A 16,926-nucleotide genomic window follows, 5' to 3' on the forward strand; every position below is an offset into this window, starting at 1 on the left:
CAGTGGTCAGAGCAGTTAGCTTAGCTTAGCTTAGCTTAGCTTAGCTTATTTTAGGACTGGACGGCTTTTCCTGCCAAGTCCTGGGCGGATGGATACGTAGTTGTTTTTCAAGAAGTAGTTCCAGCACGTAACACCCCTTAAACTGTCATGTGTCACATGTCTGTTTGTTCACAGATCAAACAAACAGATAAAAAGTGTTAATTAGCTTCAGAGGTGTTGGTCAGCTAACCAGAATTAGCTCATATCCAAAACTGGTGTACTATTCCTTTAAAATGTGATCTCAGGAGATGTGATGGCTCAAAATGAAATGACTACAAAGCTAGTAAAGATTTGTTTCCTGGTTTTGGCCTCGTGTTCAAAGCTGCACGAGTCAAAACATTTTATTTTAATAATAGTTCAAATATTTTTTAAATTTAAGCTTTTGTTTTGATGTAGAATAATGTAATGCACGTGGTAGATTATTATTATTATTATTATTATTATTATTATTATTATTATTATCATTATCATCATTATTATTATTATCATTATCATTATAATAATTATTATTAGTATTATCATTATTATCATTCCAGTGTGAGCTGTACTTGATAAGAATGGGCATCTTTACACCAAACTCCATTCATTTTTCCTTCAATTTTAGGAATATCCTCATTGTTTTCCTCCTAAAAACACAAACATGAATCCATTTGTAAAAACACATGAAGGTGTGATATCAAGAACGCTCTGTGGCCTAAAGTCCGTCCTGGTCTGGGGGTTTTAGGGGGCTTCAGTCGGGCCCCTTAGTTCTAAAATCTCGACAAACACTAATTTCCCCGATGTGGCGTCAATGTAAAGAGCTGCAGTCAGACGGACAGAAAGCGTCTCATGTTTTCATGTTTTTCTTTCCCAGGCTGCAGTGAGTGGAGGTCTGGAGCTCCGGAGCCAGAGGGAGAAGAGACCGGAGCAAAGTCAGAGAGGATTAAGGCTGAAAAACAATATGTGAGCATACCAGCAGAAACCTGAACAAACGAGGGGCTGCAGGAAACACACGGAGCCGCCCTTTAATGTTAGAGATGTTCTCACCAACACAACAAACTGCAAATAAATACACAACGTGAGGAAGTGTGTGTGTGTGGGGGGGGGTAGTGTGTCGCTCCAGCAGTGGACAGTCCAGTGGGTCATGATGCATCATGGGATCTTGCCGCCCTTTGACCCTGTGGAGACACAGAGTGGCCGTCATTAACTCGATCAGGCTGATTATCAGAGAACACGTCGTACCAAACTGTCTACGGCCTCTCGTGGCTTTAAGCTGCAGACTTGTTGGTCTTGATTTGAGACCGGTACTTGACTTGGGACTACCTTTGGTTTAACTGGGGACTTGTTGGTCCCGGGTTACGACCGGTACTTGCCTTGGGAAGGTTTGGTCTTGCTTTGGGACTGAACCTGACTCGGGGCTTGTTGCCGTTGACTAGATTTGACTTGGGAAGTTTGGTTTTGGCTCATTAAGACCTGACCTGAGACTTTTTAGTCAGACTTGGGACATGACTGAGGACTTTAAGTAGGGACTTGTTGGTCTTGGCATGATACTTGACTTTGGAAGTTTCAGTCTTGCTTTGGGACTGGACTGGACTGGGATCCACTTGTGGATCTTGATTTGGGACCTGACTTGAGATTTGTTAGTGACCAAGGACTCGATTTCAGCTGGGGACTTGTTAGTCTTGGCTCTTGGTCTTGGAAGTTTCAGTCTTTTCTCAGGGCCGAACTTGAGTCAGTGTTTGGTGGTCTTGGTTCGGGACCTGATTTGGGACGTGATTTTGGATTTAACTTGTGACTTGACCTGACTTGAGACTTGCAGGACTTGGATTTGAGAATTGTTGGTCTTGACCTAGGACTTAGATGGAGTCGGTTTTGGCTTATGACTTGACTTGAGACCAACTTGTTGACCTTGACTCAAGACCCGACTCAGGACAGGGCTCGGCACTTGATATGGGACTTGGTTCTAACTGGGGACTTGTTGGTCTTGGCCTGGTCCCTGACTTGGGAAGTTTAAGCCTGCCTTTGCCGTGACTTGACTCTGACTTGGGGCTTGATTTTTAGTTTTAACTTGTGACTTGTTGGGACTTGTTTTACTCTTTGCTCTCTTCAAAGCCACCAGACTCCATTCACAAAAACAGGAATTTAAAACAGTAGTTTTATTAGTTTGACCAAACAGGAAGTGGATCAAACAACAAAATAAAAGCTGATAAAAATCTGTGACCAAGTTAATTCACCCAGCGCTGATGGTGAGTTATTATTCACTGAGCGCCCCACAGTTTGTGTAGAAACCCGATGTCTCTGACAGGAAGTGTGTGTCCTGTGTGTGTTTCGGTTTGTGTATTGTGAGCTTCAGTGAGAATGTGTGGATGATAACAGGAATTTGGTTTTGGTGGTTTTATTCATTCGGCCTTTAGTTTCACTTGTCTTCTGTCGCAGCGAGTGAAGTGACCTGAAACACTGAACCGACTGACTGTAGCTTTAATTAAAACACACTGAAAGGACTTTTTGTCTATAAATGTTTCCCACAGTAATCAACTAGTTTTTAGATTGTTTAGAGAACTGAGTTTAAATCCTGGAAACAGGAATATTGAATAAAGAATATTATAATATTTGGCAGGTCTCTCTGTGGGTAGATGTCAGTCCGCCACTGTCCTTATTTCTGAGAGTCGACGCATCAACCTCTCAGAAAAGCACCAGTTTTATCGCATCTTTCTATCAAACCTTCTGCAGGTCGCTGCACCAGACTCAATACAAAAAAAGACTGAGTTAAAGGTGGACTTTTTAAACCTGGTCCCTATTTGTACATAATCTTGTGTCAAAATGGCTGGTAGGTATTAGATCCCTACAGAGAGAGACCTGGAAGATCCTTTTGGTTTAACCACAAACAGCACACACACCAGACTACATTCACTAAAACAGGGATTTTAGAGAACAGGACACAGGAGCTGCTGCTCTGCTGCTGCCTCCATCAGGTAGTTTTTTTTGTTTTATTGGTTGATTTTGGTGTTTCAAAGGGTGTCTTTGGATCTGAAGTAATGTGCTAAACCATCACAGTCACAGCAACTATATGAGCAGCTCCCATGTTCTGTGAGGTAAAATGATTGTTTTTGTGAATGGAGTCTGGTGGCTTTGAAGAGAGCGATATAACAGCTGTTTCACAGAACAAAAAAGCTAAAAAAAATGCATTCTGGGATACTGAGTGGTTTCTTACGTTGGTGTTGGGCAGAGTGACGGTCAGCCCTGCCGGGGTCCTTGCGCTCAGACTCAGCTTCTTCTTCCACAGGTAGTAGAACTCCACACACTGAGACAGGGACTTGGTCTGAACCTGAACACACACGACCACATGAACACGTGAGCGCAGGGCGAAACACACCGAGCTCATGTTTCAAAGGAAGTTTAATCTCACGGCTCTCTGGACTCTCAGGAAGTCTTTGTGATGAAGCTGCAGAGATGTCAGCAGCAGCCTCGTCTCTGCTGCGCTCCAGCCCACACCTACAACAACACCACCTAGTATCAGACACAGGCACGGTCAGGGGCGTTACCCAGGTACAGGGGGTGCCAACCAGACTACATACTTTGACGCCGGCGGTTCGGGTTTTGTTTGTTGTCGGAGGCTTCAGGAGTCGACAGCAGCTTCTCCACCGTCAGCTGGAAGGAAAAAGCACAAAGTGACCTCAGTGTCACTGTGGCCATTTTTGATTTGGGCAACTAAAGCAAAAACAAAAGGATAACTAACTTAGGCACCTATTAGTGCATATTTTAGTGTCTAAATGACTGACAGGTACATTATTATGGACACACCAGACTACATTCACAAAAAGAGGGATTTTAGCTCACAGGGCGCAGGAACTGCTGGTTTTATTTACTGTGATTTTGGTGTTTTAAGCCATTGCAGCCCATTTGGTGGCTGCTGGCTGAGGTGATCTACTGGACCAGTTCCAACACTTTTACTACCTACCAGTCACTCACACACCAGGATGTGGACACAGAGGACCCAGGGGTAGAAATACCAGAATCCTCCACTAAATTGTTCTTTTTTTGTATTGAGTCTGGTTGAGCGATGCAAAGTGACACCACCCCAAGCTACCAGTGTTAATGTAGAACATTGTGGTTTTATGGGGGAAGTTATTCGCTGAAACTACGCCTGCAGCTTCCTGAAGTTTTTGTCACCTTTAGGTTTGTCAGGTTTCAGAAGTGTTGAGCCGATGGAAACTGAAACCAAAACCTGTGCTTATCTGGATATCACTACCCGTGAGATGTTAAAGGTAATCTCTTCTCACGCTCAGAAAATGTTGAACTGCTCCTTTAAAGTGGAGGCGAATGTTGTCAGATCTGGTTCTTATTTTAGGTATTTTCTTAATGAAGATCTGAATGGGTTCAGCATCACATGACGGCTAAATGAGTTTTCAGCAAATGAGATCTTACCAGGAAGTCTCCTCCGCACTCTGATAGGACGTGGAGGGCCCACTCTGGGCTGGCCCCGCCCCCTGGCACCACACTGGAGCACGCCATCGTCACCAGAGCTTCAACTGGACGAACATTGTGTCAATCAAAAGGTCGTCCAATGAGAATCAAGATTATAACAATACTGTGTGTGTCTACCTCTCTGTTGATTGACAGGAAGCTCCAGGTCGTCCCATGGCGTCCACAGCAGCAGTGCATTGTGGGAGTCACGCTGAGCGTGCTTTCGGGCTTGTAGAGGCGGGATTTCAGCCTGGAAGCCCCGCCCCACGTTGATCCTTCTGTGATTGACAGCTCAGTGTGAACAGGTGAAAAAAAATGAGTACGATTCATGAAGGTCTTTTTTTTTTAACGTACGGTTTATTGGTTCCTGGAGCGGAGGAGGCTGTCTCCATAGCAACTAGGTCACCGGGTCCATCTGTCCAATCAGAGACAAAGGTTTATATCGTGCCACAGCTGTTGTCCAATCAGAGGGAGGTGTTAGTTGGTGTGAACGTCTGGAGGCTAAAACATGTTATGTGGCTGTGCTAACTGGGGCTAATGCTTGTGCTAACAGGGGCTAATGGCTGTGCTAACTGGGGCTAATGATTGTGCTAACAGGGGCTAATGGCTGTGCTAACTGGGGCTAATGATTGTGCTAACAGGGGCTAATGGCTGTGCTAACTGGGGCTAATGTTCGCGCTAAAAGGGGCTAATGCTTGTGCTAACTGGGGCTAATGGCTGTGCTAACTGGGGCTAATAGCTGCGCTAAGTGGGGCTAATAGCTGTGCTAACAGGGGCTAATGCTTGTGCTAACTGGGGCTAATGCTTGTGCTAACTGGGGCTAATGCTTGCGTTATCTGGGGCTAATAGCTGTGCTAACTGCGGCTAATGGCTGTGACATCTTCCTTCTGTCGGTAAGAAATGATAAAATGGTAAACGAAGGTTTCCATGAGACTTCTTCTACCCACCCTGTGTGCTGTGAAGCTGGACAGTCTGCGCTCTCTGCCGCCTCCTGGTGGTGAGGGAGCAGTACAGCCCCGGCCCCGCCCTCAGCGGACACAGCATGGGCGGGGGGGTGTAGTGCACGCCGCTGCCACCGTCGCCCCCGGCAACCGCTTCCTCCGCCCCCCGGTGCAGCAGGCTGCGGTACAGCACAGCGCCTCCGGTGGCCGGAGAGAGGCGACCGCACCTCTTCTGAGCACCCCGACGCGCCCTGGACCTGCCTCTGGATTGGACGGGCACGGAGACGGGCATCACCATGGAGACGGAGGGCTGGACCACTGGCTCACCCTGCAGGACAACAACACATCAAAGGAGCACCATGGTGTTCCTACCCATGATCCTCTGTGTCCACATCCTGGTGTCTGAGTGACTGGTAGGTAGAAAAAGTGTTGGAACTGGTCCAGTAGATCACAGTAGGTCCACTAAAAGAACTTGTTTGATCCACTGACAGGCTCAGAGTGTTATTCTAAGTGTGTGACAGCATCATGGAAAGGATCCCTACAGAGAGAGACCTGGAAGATCCTTTTGGTTTAACCACAAACAGCACACACACCAGACTACATTCACTAAAACAGGGATTTTAGAGAACAGGACACAGGAGCTGCTGCTCTGCTGCTGCCTCGATTGGTCAGCTTGTTTGTGTTATTGTGTGACTTTAGTGTTTTAAAAGCTTAATTCTGATACATCTCACTGTTTGTGTAACACACAATGACACAAACACACTGACTGATGGAGGCAGCAGCAGAGCAGCAGCTCCTGTGTCCTGTGAGCTAAAATCCCTGTTTTAGTGAATGTAGTCTGGTGTGTGTGCAGAGAGGATCTTCCGCTAATGTTTCAGGTTAATTCTTGGATAAGGGTGTGTGTGTGTTACTGTGTGTGTGGGTGTATGTTTGTGTGTGTGTGTTACTGTGTGTGTGTACCTTGTTCATCCATGCAGCTGATCTGGAGCCGCTGTGTGATCTCATGTGTCTGTTTAACACCGGCAGACTCCTAAAACCACGATTACACACACACACACACACACACACACACACACACATTACAGCAGTAGTACGCTGTAGCACCTGCTGACCAGGTGAGCTGGTTACCAGGTGAGCTGGTTACCAGGTGAGCTGGTTACCAGGTGAGCTGGTTACCTGGGGTCCTCAGAGTTCTGCGGCTGCAGCTGGAAACAGAAGAGACTGGATGAGAGAACAGCAGCAGGCAGTGTTCAGTGAAGAAGCCTGAATGTGTGTTAAACAGACCCAGGACCAGTCCTCTGGACCCCCTCCTCCACAGGACCCCCCCCAGCTCGGCTCAGCAGGGGGGGCCGGAGTCTGGGCGGCGCCGCTGACGTCCCATCCTCTTCCCTGGGGAGGGAAGCGGCTGTCGGGGTCCCCGGCGGCGTCGAGGAGGGCCGTCTGGTCCCTCTGGCTCTGGGGGGGCTCGGGGACGGCGGCGTAGCTGGTTGGGGGGTAATGAGGACTGGGACCGGGGGTGTTGGGGCTACAGAAGGGCTGGGGGGCGCTGTTGTCATAGCAGCTGTCGTAGAAAAACTGGGGGCCGGAGGAGTCCACGGAGCTCCACCCCCCCAGGGAGAGCTCCCCGGACACGGGGCCCAGCAGGGAGCTCTGCAGCCGGGGCGCAGCCGGCCCCGGACCCCCCCAGGTGTCCTGAACCGGACCAGGTGGGTCAACCTGTCCGTACAGAGCGCTGCAGTGGGTCTGGTTCAGTTTCAGGTCAGAGGTTGGGAACGCGGCCAGGGGGGGGTCTGGTTCTAATGGGCTCACCTGCTGGGAGGAGGTGCAGCTCCTGAACAGGTGGGACAGCTCAGGGGGAGGGGAAGGTCTGCTCCAGTCCGGCTTAACGAAGCCTGGATCGAGATGTGGGGGGGTGGGGAGGTGCTGGGGAGGGGGGAGGTGAAGGGGGGAGGTTACCTGAGAATGGAGGAGGTGATGGGGGGAGGTTATCTGGGGGTGGTGGAGGAGATGGGGGGAGGTTACTTGAGAATGGAGGAGGTGATGGGGGGAAGTTACCTGGGGGTGGGGGAGGAGATGGGGGGAAGTTACCTGGGGGTGGGGGAGGAGATGGGGGGAGGTTACCTGGGATTGGGGGAGAAGATGGGGGGAGGTTACTTGAGAATGGAGGAGGTGATGGGGGGAAGTTACCTGGGGGTGGGGGAGGTGATGGGGGGAAGTTACCTGGGGGTGGGGGAGGAGATGGGGGGAGGTTGCCTGGGATTGGGGGAGGAGATGGGGGGAGGTTACCTGGTGATGGGAGAGGAGATGGGAGGAGTGGGAGGTCACCTGGTGGTGGTGGGAGGTCACCTGGTAATGGGGGGAGGTTACCTGGTGATGGGGGGAGGTCGCCTGGTGGTGGTGGTGGGAGGTCACCTGGTAATGGGGGGAGGTTACCTGGTGATGGGGGGAGGTTACCTGGTAATGGGGGGAGGTTACTTGGTGATGGGGGGAGGTCGCCTGGTGGTGGTGGTGGGAGGTCACCTGGTAATGGGGGGAGGTTACCTGGTGATGGGGGGAGGTTACCTGGTGATGGGGGGAGGTTACCTGGTGATGGGGGGAGGTCACCTGGTGGTGGTGGTGGGAGGTCACCTGGTAATGGGGGGAGGTTACTTGGTGATGGGGGGAGGTCACCTGGGGGTGGGGGGAGGTCATCTGGGGGTGGGGGGAGGTCACCTGGGGGTGAGGCAGTTCATGAAGTTAATGAGAAAGTCATAGAAACTTTTCTAAATAAATCAGTAATAACCTCGGCAGGTGGAGCGTTTCCATGGTTACAGGGTGAGGTGGGGAAGGTTAGTCCACATGAGGTCGCCTGTTAGTCCACATGAGGTCACCTGTTAGTCCACATGAGGTCGCCTGTTAGTCCACATGAGGTCACCTGTTAGTCCTCATGAGGTCACCTGTTAGTCCTCATGAGGTCACCTGTTAGTCCTCATGAGGTCGCCTGTTAGTCCACATGAGGTCGCCTGTTAGTCCTCATGAGGTCACCTGACACCTGTTAGTCCTCATGAGGTCGCCTGACACCTGTTAGTCCTCATGAGGTCGCCTGTTAGTCCACATGAGGTCGCCTGTTAGTCCTCATGAGGTCACCTGTTAGTCCTCATGAGGTCGCCTGTTAGTCCACATGAGGTCGCCTGTTAGTCCTCATGAGGTCACCTGACACCTGTTAGTCCTCATGAGGTCGCCTGACACCTGTTAGTCCACATGAGGTCGCCTGTTAGTCCACATGAGGTCGCCTGTTAGTCCACATGAGGTCGCCTGTTAGTCCTCATGAGGTCGCCTGTTAGTCCACATGAGGTCGCCTGTTAGTCCTCATGAGGTCACCTGACACCTGTTAGTCCTCATGAGGTCACCTGTTAGTCCTCATGAGGTCACCTGACACCTGTTAGTCCTCATGAGGTCGCCTGACACCTGTTAGTCCTCATGAGGTCGCCTGTTAGTCCTCATGAGGTCGCCTGTTAGTCCACATGAGGTCACCTGACACCTGTTAGTCCACATGAGGTCACCTGTTAGTCCTCATGAGGTCACCTGTTAGTCCTCATGAGGTCGCCTGTTAGTCCTCATGAGGTCGCCTGTTAGTCCACATGAGGTCGCCTGTTAGTCCTCATGAGGTCACCTGACACCTGTTAGTCCTCATGAGGTCACCTGTTAGTCCTCATGAGGTCACCTGACACCTGTTAGTCCACATGAGGTCGCCTGTTAGTCCTCATGAGGTCACCTGACACCTGTTAGTCCTCATGAGGTCGCCTGTTAGTCCTCATGAGGTCACCTGTTAGTCCACATGAGGTCACCTGTTAGTCCACATGAGGTCACCTGTTAGTCCTCATGAGGTCACCTGTTAGTCCTCATGAGGTCACCTGTTAGTCCTCATGAGGTCGCCTGACACCTGTTAGTCCTCATGAGGTCACCTGTTAGTCCTCATGAGGTCACCTGTTAGTCCACATGAGGTCACCTGTTAGTCCTCATGAGGTCACCTGACACCTGTTAGTCCACATGAGGTCACCTGTTAGTCCACATGAGGTCGCCTGTTAGTCCACATGAGGTCGCCTGTTAGTCCACATGAGGTCACCTGTTAGTCCTCATGAGGTCGCCTGTTAGTCCACATGAGGTCACCTGACACCTGTTAGTCCACATGAGGTCACCTGACACCTGTTAGTCCACATGAGGTCACCTGTTAGTCCACATGAGGTCGCCTGTTAGTCCACATGAGGTCACCTGACACCTGTTAGTCCACATGAGGTCACCTGACACCTGTTAGTCCACATGAGGTCACCTGACACCTGACTTGCACTTCTAATATTCTACGTTCTTTATTTGTTTGTGGTCCATTGATCAGCCTGAACTGTTTCACTGAGCAGAGAACCAACGGTTCCACATGAGGAAGAACCAGAGGAGCTCCTGTTTAACAGGAAGGAACCTCAGACAGAACCGAGCTCAGAGGAACAAACAGACCGAAGGGTCCCCCTCCCCCCCGGCCCCCTGAAGGCGAGGCTTACCTGTCCTCTACAGTGAAGCTTTTACTGTGAAGGAGCTGAGTTCACTCTGAAGTCACTTCCTGTTTCAGTGTCGTCTTTAAACCGTGAAGCTCAAAGTAAAACATGTAAAACAGAAACATTTGGTCTGAAATAAGATCTGAAGTCGTCTCACCTGAAACATCCTCGACTGCAGCTCGCTGTGTCAGAGATCAGGATGTGGTCACATGCTCTTCCTCCCTCTCGCCGTCGTCCCCTCCTCCTTCCTCCTGATGGTGATGATGATGATGATGATGATGAGCTCAGAGACACAGAAGAGCTCAAACAAACGAATAGAGAAAAATATGAATCAATAAAAACCAGTTTGGTTTAGAAGAACTAAAGAGATCAATTATTTTCTGTCAGTATTCAGTCGTTCTTCCTGAACTTTCTAAACTGTATTAACTGTATCATAACAAACAGGCTGAGCTCTGTGAGCCTGTAGAAAGATCTATCGATCATATTAATTAATCAATAACTGGATTCTGTCTCATTGTTTGTGATTTAAATGTCTATAAACAGGCGGAACCTTTAGTCAGCTGACCGCAGCGCAGCACGGTGCCTTCACAGTGTGGGACCGAGGTCAGAACCGAGTCCGCTTACCGGAAATACAACCTGTCAGGGGACGGTGCCCTTCAGAATAAAAGCAGAGAATAACCTCTACTGTCGTTTTAAGTGTTTTGACGAACTAAATGTTTATAATTGTTGGTAAATAGTTTTTATCCTCACCAAACTAAATAATGCACTTAAAACACAGGTCCTGTGTCATAATTTGAGTGGAATATAATTTATTCTTTGGCATTTGTTGTTTTTGTCTTCTTATTTTCCCACACGTGTGATAAAAACAGTAAATTATAAGTTCTCTATACATCTCAGTTCTGTAACACAAACTAAAGCTGAGACCTTTAAAACAAACCACGTGTAATTTCTTTGGAAACTTAGATTATAAACTTGGCTAACAGGAAAATGTCCTCTGTGGCTTTCAGCGCGCCGCTTTTATTTTGAAGGTCCGGAGCGGAAGTTGTCCGTCGTGTTTTGGACTCCGGTTCGCTCGCGCTGCCTCCGGTTCAGGTCAGAACGCGACGCTTTTGCAATTTTTCTCCGGTTTAACGTGTCCGGTCAGACGGCTGCTTAGCAACGGTCCGTTCACACGTGATGAGTGAAAGTCACAGTTTGGTTTCCAGCGACCGGAACTAAAGCTAAAGCTAATGCTAATGCTAATGCTAATGTTAGAGGGATGGGTCAGTGTCGTCATACATTACATATTACATGTTACACAAACTTTGATAATAGTAAATTTAGAAAATAAAGGATTTATTGAGTGACTGTCCCTTTAAATGACCGTGGTTTAAATATAACTGTAAACTCAAAGCTCGTTCTGTTATTTGTTCCTGATTTTAAATCTATAAAATGTTTATTAAAGACATTTATTGTGAGTACAGTTGTGTTAAATAAAGTTTTATTGGGTTTCTCCCTGGAAACAGTTATTGATCGTGAACGTGTGAACAGCCTCCGTTTCTTTCAGATCTCCGACATGTGAGGAGGAAACGCCGCCATGTTCCACGCCAGGACGACGGTGTCTCTGCTAGGACGCTGCTCAGGTGTTCGCAGGTACGGAAGCGGCTCCGCCCCCAGCGGCCTGGTCCTGCAGTCCCAGTCCACCGACGTGCACCAGAACCTGGCTCTGGAGGACTGGATCGACGCCAACGTGGACCTCCAGCAGCGCGGCGTCCTGCTGCTGTGGCGGAACCGGCCGGCCGTGGTCATCGGGCGCCACCAGAACCCCTGGACGGAGTGCAACCTGCCGGCCATGAGGAGGGCGGGGATCCCTCTGGCTCGCAGGCGGAGCGGCGGTGGAACCGTCTTCCACGACCTGGGGAACCTCAACCTGACCTTCTTCACCTCTAAGAGGGCGTACGACCGCCAGAGGAACCTGAAGGTCATCACGGAGGCCCTGCGGCGGCTGCGTCCGGGCCTCGACGTCCACGCCACCGACAGACTCGACATCTTACTCAACGGACACTTGAAGATCTCAGGTGAGGAGGGGACGCCGTCGTCTGGACTACGGGTCCCAGAGTGCACTGCAGCAGAGGCGTGAGACCAGCTGTCGTTTGTGTTTGCAGGGACGGCGTCCAGGCTGAGCAGGAAGTCGTCCTACCATCACTGCACCCTGCTGCACTCCGCTGACCGCTCAGCCCTCGCCGCCGTGCTCCGCCCCTCTTGTCCCGGTATCCACAGCAACGCTACGCCCAGCGTCCCCTCGCCTGTCGCCAACCTGCTGGACCACGCCCCCACGCTGCAGTGGGAGGAGCTGCTGGACGCACTGGTGCACCAGTACAACACAGGTAGCTTACTGGTTCAGACAGGACCCTCCTCTGGTTGGTCGGGTTCAGTCAGGACCCTCCTCTGGTTGGTCGGGTTCAGTCAGGACCCTCCTCTGGTTGGTCGGGTTCAGTCAGGACCCTCCTCTGGTCGGTCGGGTTCAGTCAGGACCCTCCTCTGACTGGTCGGGTTCAGTCAGGACCCTCCTCTGGTCGGTCGGGTTCAGTCAGGACCCTCCTCTGGTCGGTCGGGTTCAGTCAGGACCCTCCTCTGACTGGTCGGTCGGGTTCAGTCAGGACCCTCCTCTGGTCGGTCGGGTTCAGTCAGGACCCTCCTCTGATCGGTCGGGTTCAGTCAGGACCCTCCTCTGGTCGGTCGGGTTCAGTCAGGACCCTCCTCTGATTGGTCGGGTTCAGTCAGGACCCTCCTCTGATTGGTCGGGTTCAGTCAGGACCCTCCTCTGGTCGGTCGGGTTCAGACAGGACCCTCCTCTGATTGGTCGGGTTCAGTCAGGACCCTCCTCTGGTTGGTCAGGTTCAGACAGGACCCTCCTCTGATTGGTCAGGTTCAGTCAGGACCCTCCTCTGGTTGGTCGGGTTCACACTGACCCTGTTTTCTGTCCTCCACCTTCAGAGTTCGGCTTCAGAGCTCCTCTGACCTTCGTCGACCCCGCCGATGAGTCAGAGTTTCCCGGCATCGGCGCGGCGGCGGCGGAGCTGCGGAGCTGGGACTGGACATTCGGTAAGACGCCAAAATTCAGTGTCCAGACCCTCCTGGACCTGAGGGCCGGGGAGGCCGGGGGGGCGTCGGCTCGGCTGCGGATGGAGGTGAAGAACGGTGTGATCGAGAGCTGCGAGCTGGACGTCCCCGCCGACTGGCTGCCTCGGCGGCTCAGCGGCGAGCTGAGCGGCGTGCTGGTGGGCGAGAGGTTCTGTCCGTATCGGGCGGCCGCGGCCGTCAGCGCTCTGCTGCGGGGGGAGGACGGCGAGCGGAGGGACAGGCTGCGGCGCCTCAGCGACGCCGTGGTGTCGGCGATGGGCTGAAGACGACAGTCAGCGATCAATCAGAAACCGATCGACTCCCCGGGAGGATCGATCGATCGGCACCCCCTGCTGGCCAACAGGACGCACGGCACCCTGACGGTTTACCTGTGGGGGGGCTGGACAGAAGGGGGCGCTACAGAGAATCAATAAATATAAAGATGGTTTGTGATCTGTCGAGTCCTGATTCAGCGAGGAGCTGATCAATAAATCAAAGAAAACTGATCTTATTTTCTGTTAAAGCAACATAAATACTGAATGTTTTTGTGTGTGAGGACATAAAATGTGTTTATTGATCCTTTCATATGTGGAAGCAGCAGAATAAAGTCAGATACGTCTCTGAATAAACGGTCCATCAAAATATTTAACAGACGACAAACTAAAGACCTGAAGGATCAAAAGTAACGAGCACCAAATGACTTCATTTAATCAATAACATTTATTAGTTTATTATTAGATTGTTTAATATTACATTTTATAATTTGACTATAAAATTACATATTTTCTACTTTAAACATCTGAATGTTTCAAAATAAAACTTTCACAGCCCTGACCTTTCAAAGTAAAGGCCTCTCATGGCGCATGCGCAGTGCCCCCCCCCCCCCCCCCCCAGCCGCGCGTGCTGCTGGGAGCTGTGCCGAAGATGAAAGTAGAAAGGAGGAGGTGTCACTCTGCTGTTTTCTCGTGGAACCAAATTTAAATTACACTCATCATGTTATTACAGTTATATTATTATATTATTATATTTATTTATGTGTCATTGGCTCCACATTTATACTTTTATATTATTATTTGTTATAAACTGAGGTGACATGATTTCTTCATAACATGACACTTCATATGTATAAATCTACTTTATTAGAATATAAACTAGTGTAAATTCACAGTAATTCTGGCATCTTTTGATGGTATTTCACATTTTTAAAATAATTTCCTGGACCGTCGGTTTCTATGGAAACGGCAGCTCCCTCACGGATGAGGGGAAGAGCGGCGGAGTGAGACCTCCCTCAGAGCCTCGTCCAATAGGCGATCTTTGTCTGATGTGAGCCGTCGTGTGTCGGCCAGCGGAGAGAGAAGCGGAGCACCGCAGCGGCAGGATGGGGAAGAAACAGAAGAAATCCGGGGAGGACAGGTACGGGAAACACCACCTGGCGCCGCACACCACCTGTCCACACTCACCCCCCACCGGCGGGAGCTCGGCTGCCCCACGAACACCCCGAAACGGGCCCGTTAGCTGGCGGGTTACACAGTTAGCATAGCGGCTAGCAGATGCTAACCACGAGTCTGTGGAAGTGTGTGTGTGTGTGTGTGTGTGTGTGTGTGTTTAAACAGCCTGAAAATGGCTTAAGAGTAATTACACAACACGCAGGCGGGCCGACACGGGCTCACCTGAGCTCACCTGGGCCCACCTGGGCCAGCCTGAGCCTGTGGGGGCATGTTCACAGCTTTACTGGCAGTCTGTGCTAGCAGGTTAGCCCAGCTAGCTAGTTAGCTTAGCATTAGCCCCCACGGTGCCGGCTGCTGGGCTCCTCTCAGGTCCCGCTCCGGGCACCAAGATGGGGCTGAAATATAAACCCAGACGGCCCTTTGACCTGCGGGAGCTAGCTGCTAAATGCTAACACAGCCAGGGGAGCTAAGCTAGCTGCTAGCCTGCTGTCTGGTGCTGGACAGTGTGTGGCTGATGTAACCCTGATGACCGCTCACCTGCTGGCCCACCGGCCACACGTCATCACACACCTGAGCCTCCCGGGGCAGGTGACCAGATCTACTGTGATCTACTGTGATCTAAAACAGCTGTGATTCAAAGCACATTTAAAACCACCTCCACAGAAGAGCAGAAGGTTTTATCCCACACATGATGGTCATGTATGATGTAACCTGTGTTTGGGTGGAATAAACCTTTAAGGTCTGATAGAGGCATCCTGGCAGGGTGCAGGTCTACTGGTCACTGGTCCACACTCTTTTGGCGTCCACCCAGTGACAACGCCACGGCTCTGTAAGGGGAATTTAAAGGGTCTCTTACTGAATAAAGTAAGCAGATGTGTTTCCAGCAGTGCTGTCGGCCTCTGAGTGTCAGTACAGACACTGAACAGGTGAAATGATCTGAAATCAACAGTCGTGGTCATAAAATCATAGAAACACCTTTTATCTCTTCATGTGAAACAACAGGTTCATGAGAATTTAAACACAGAACAGAGAAACTTTAATATTTTGTAGTTTTAAATCTGCTGACAGAAAACCTGTTTAGGTTTTAGTGATGAAAAACATTGAAATCATGTGTTATAACTCAAGCTTGTACTTTATTCAGTTACAGCTTCGGTTTCTGTTCAGACAAAGTCTGCGATCGCTTTATCAAACAGGTTTATGCTACTTTTACTTAAAGAATAACTCTGTATAACAGCCGTTATATCGCTCTCTGAAAACACACCAGACTACATTCACAAAAACACTGATTTTAGCTCAGAGAACACAGGAGCTGCTGCTCTGCTGCTGCCTCTTTTACTAAGTTGGTTTGTGTTATTGTGTGACTTTGGTGATTTAAAGTGTTAATTCAGATCCAAACTAACATGTTAAAGCACCAAAGTCACAGCAACACAAGCAAACTACCAGGTTTTTAAATCTAATTAAAATTATTACATTTTTGTATGGAGTTTGGTTTGTTCTAATTAAGTAGCATGGACAGAAGAATAAAACTTTTTTGAGGTGTTGCGTTTTTTTTTCCGGTTGAGTGAAGCTGTTTGAGCTGCGTGTCAGAGGGCTGATGGGAAATAAAAGGTTGTGAGGATAGTGGAGAGTCAGCTGTTCATCTGTTCATATTGTTCACACACACACACACACACACACACACACAGTCCCGCTGATGTCCTGTCATGCTTACAGCCTGCAGTTTTTCTGTGTCTCAGCTGAATACGTGACGATCGCTGTATTGATCGCTGATCTTATCGATGTGTCCTCAGTGCCAAAGACGACGGCATCGACATCGACGCTCTGGCAGCAGAGATCGAAGGAGCCGGAGCCTCCAAGGAGTCAAAAGGGAAGAAGAAGAAGAAAGGAGCCAAAAAGGATGAATTCGAGTACGACACTTCTTCTTCTTCTGTCTTCACTTTTGTTTCCACAGGAGAAGAGGATGTCGCTAAGACAGCTCCAACCAAGTCTCATTCTGTTTTTGTTGAAATATGAACACAGCTGCTGGCTGATATTCTGTGTGTTTGCGTGTGTCTGAATCGTCTTTGTCCTCCTGCAGTGAGGACGACATCCTGAAGGAGCTGGAGGAGCTGTCCCTGGAGACTCAGGGAGGAAAAGGAAAGGTAAAAACACCTGACGTCTCTGTCGTTTGCTTGTCACAGAAATCACTCGTTTCTTTACTGGAGTCTGGTGCAGAATTCACTTCTCTTTCCTCCCCCTGCAGAAATCAGACACCACAGAGGAAGTGGAGAGCGTCGAGCCTCCCAAACCAGAGAAGAAGAAGACCAGGAAGGGCAAGAAGGGCGGTGCCAGCCCTGAGGATGAGGAGGCTGATGAAGGTCAGGGTGATGAAGAGCAGAACGGAGAGCAGAAAGACAACAAGGTGAGAAATGTTTTCCCACTTCCATT

General features: G+C 49.9%; 3 protein-coding genes across 6 annotated transcripts in view; 2 read left to right on the plus strand and 1 right to left on the minus strand.

Moving 5' to 3' along the window:
• Window positions 1–1,027: 1,027 nt before the first annotated feature.
• LOC139223925 (transcriptional-regulating factor 1-like) lies at window positions 1,028–10,115 on the minus strand. Its single transcript, XM_070855930.1, has 15 exons — window positions 10,107–10,115; window positions 7,986–8,135; window positions 7,644–7,835; window positions 7,479–7,544; window positions 6,708–7,379; window positions 6,600–6,628; window positions 6,384–6,453; window positions 5,430–5,751; window positions 4,837–4,897; window positions 4,621–4,760; window positions 4,444–4,547; window positions 3,594–3,666; window positions 3,425–3,510; window positions 3,230–3,343; window positions 1,028–1,196 (listed from the first exon to the last, which is right to left on the minus strand). Exons 1-15 carry the CDS (start codon window positions 10,113–10,115, stop codon window positions 1,161–1,163), a joined length of 2,124 nt encoding a protein of 707 aa, XP_070712031.1. The 3' UTR covers window positions 1,028–1,160.
• Window positions 5,815–13,504, plus strand: lipt1 (lipoyltransferase 1). 3 transcript variants are annotated; one of them, XM_070855884.1, is made up of 4 exons: window positions 5,815–5,836; window positions 11,496–12,006; window positions 12,094–12,315; window positions 12,926–13,504. In XM_070855884.1, exons 2-4 carry the CDS (start codon window positions 11,526–11,528, stop codon window positions 13,333–13,335), a joined length of 1,113 nt encoding a protein of 370 aa, XP_070711985.1. In that variant the 5' UTR covers window positions 5,815–5,836; window positions 11,496–11,525; the 3' UTR covers window positions 13,336–13,504. The 3 variants fall into 3 exon arrangements, with proteins under 3 accessions (XP_070711985.1, XP_070711983.1, XP_070711984.1); XM_070855882.1 differs by lacking the exon at window positions 5,815–5,836 and adding an exon at window positions 10,957–11,041; XM_070855883.1 differs by lacking the exon at window positions 5,815–5,836 and adding an exon at window positions 11,087–11,110.
• Window positions 13,505–14,369: 865 nt separating this feature from the next.
• eif5b (eukaryotic translation initiation factor 5B) overlaps window positions 14,370–16,926 on the plus strand; it is a 96,045-nt gene continuing 93,488 nt past the window's right edge. For both annotated transcript variants that reach the window (XM_070855666.1, XM_070855665.1), the window contains exons 1-4: window positions 14,370–14,464; window positions 16,290–16,406; window positions 16,577–16,640; window positions 16,742–16,900. In XM_070855666.1, the coding sequence (XP_070711767.1) occupies window positions 14,430–14,464; window positions 16,290–16,406; window positions 16,577–16,640; window positions 16,742–16,900 (375 nt within the window). In that variant the 5' untranslated portion in view covers window positions 14,370–14,429. The remainder of the gene's footprint in view (window positions 14,465–16,289; window positions 16,407–16,576; window positions 16,641–16,741; window positions 16,901–16,926) is intronic.

This window comes from Pempheris klunzingeri, chromosome 24 (assembly GCF_042242105.1).
Source record: "Pempheris klunzingeri isolate RE-2024b chromosome 24, fPemKlu1.hap1, whole genome shotgun sequence".
NCBI classification, from domain to species: domain Eukaryota; kingdom Metazoa; phylum Chordata; class Actinopteri; order Acropomatiformes; family Pempheridae; genus Pempheris; species Pempheris klunzingeri.

Bases quoted from the DNA above. Each gene is read 5' to 3' on its own strand.
- lipt1 (XM_070855884.1), top strand. From the start codon at position 11,526: ATGTTCCACGCCAGGACGACGGTGTCTCTGCTAGGACGCTGCTCAGGT. The intron at 12,007-12,093 runs GTGAGGAGGGGA...TTGTGTTTGCAG, and splicing joins CGGACACTTGAAGATCTCAG to GGACGGCGTCCAGGCTGAGC. The intron at 12,316-12,925 runs GTAGCTTACTGG...CTCCACCTTCAG, and splicing joins GGTGCACCAGTACAACACAG to AGTTCGGCTTCAGAGCTCCT.
- LOC139223925 (XM_070855930.1), bottom strand. The intron at 3,511-3,593 runs GTATGTAGTCTG...GTGTTGTTGTAG, and splicing joins CCCGAACCGCCGGCGTCAAA to GTGTGGGCTGGAGCGCAGCA. The intron at 1,197-3,229 runs GTAAGAAACCAC...GTGTCTCCACAG, and splicing joins TCACTCTGCCCAACACCAAC to GGTCAAAGGGCGGCAAGATC.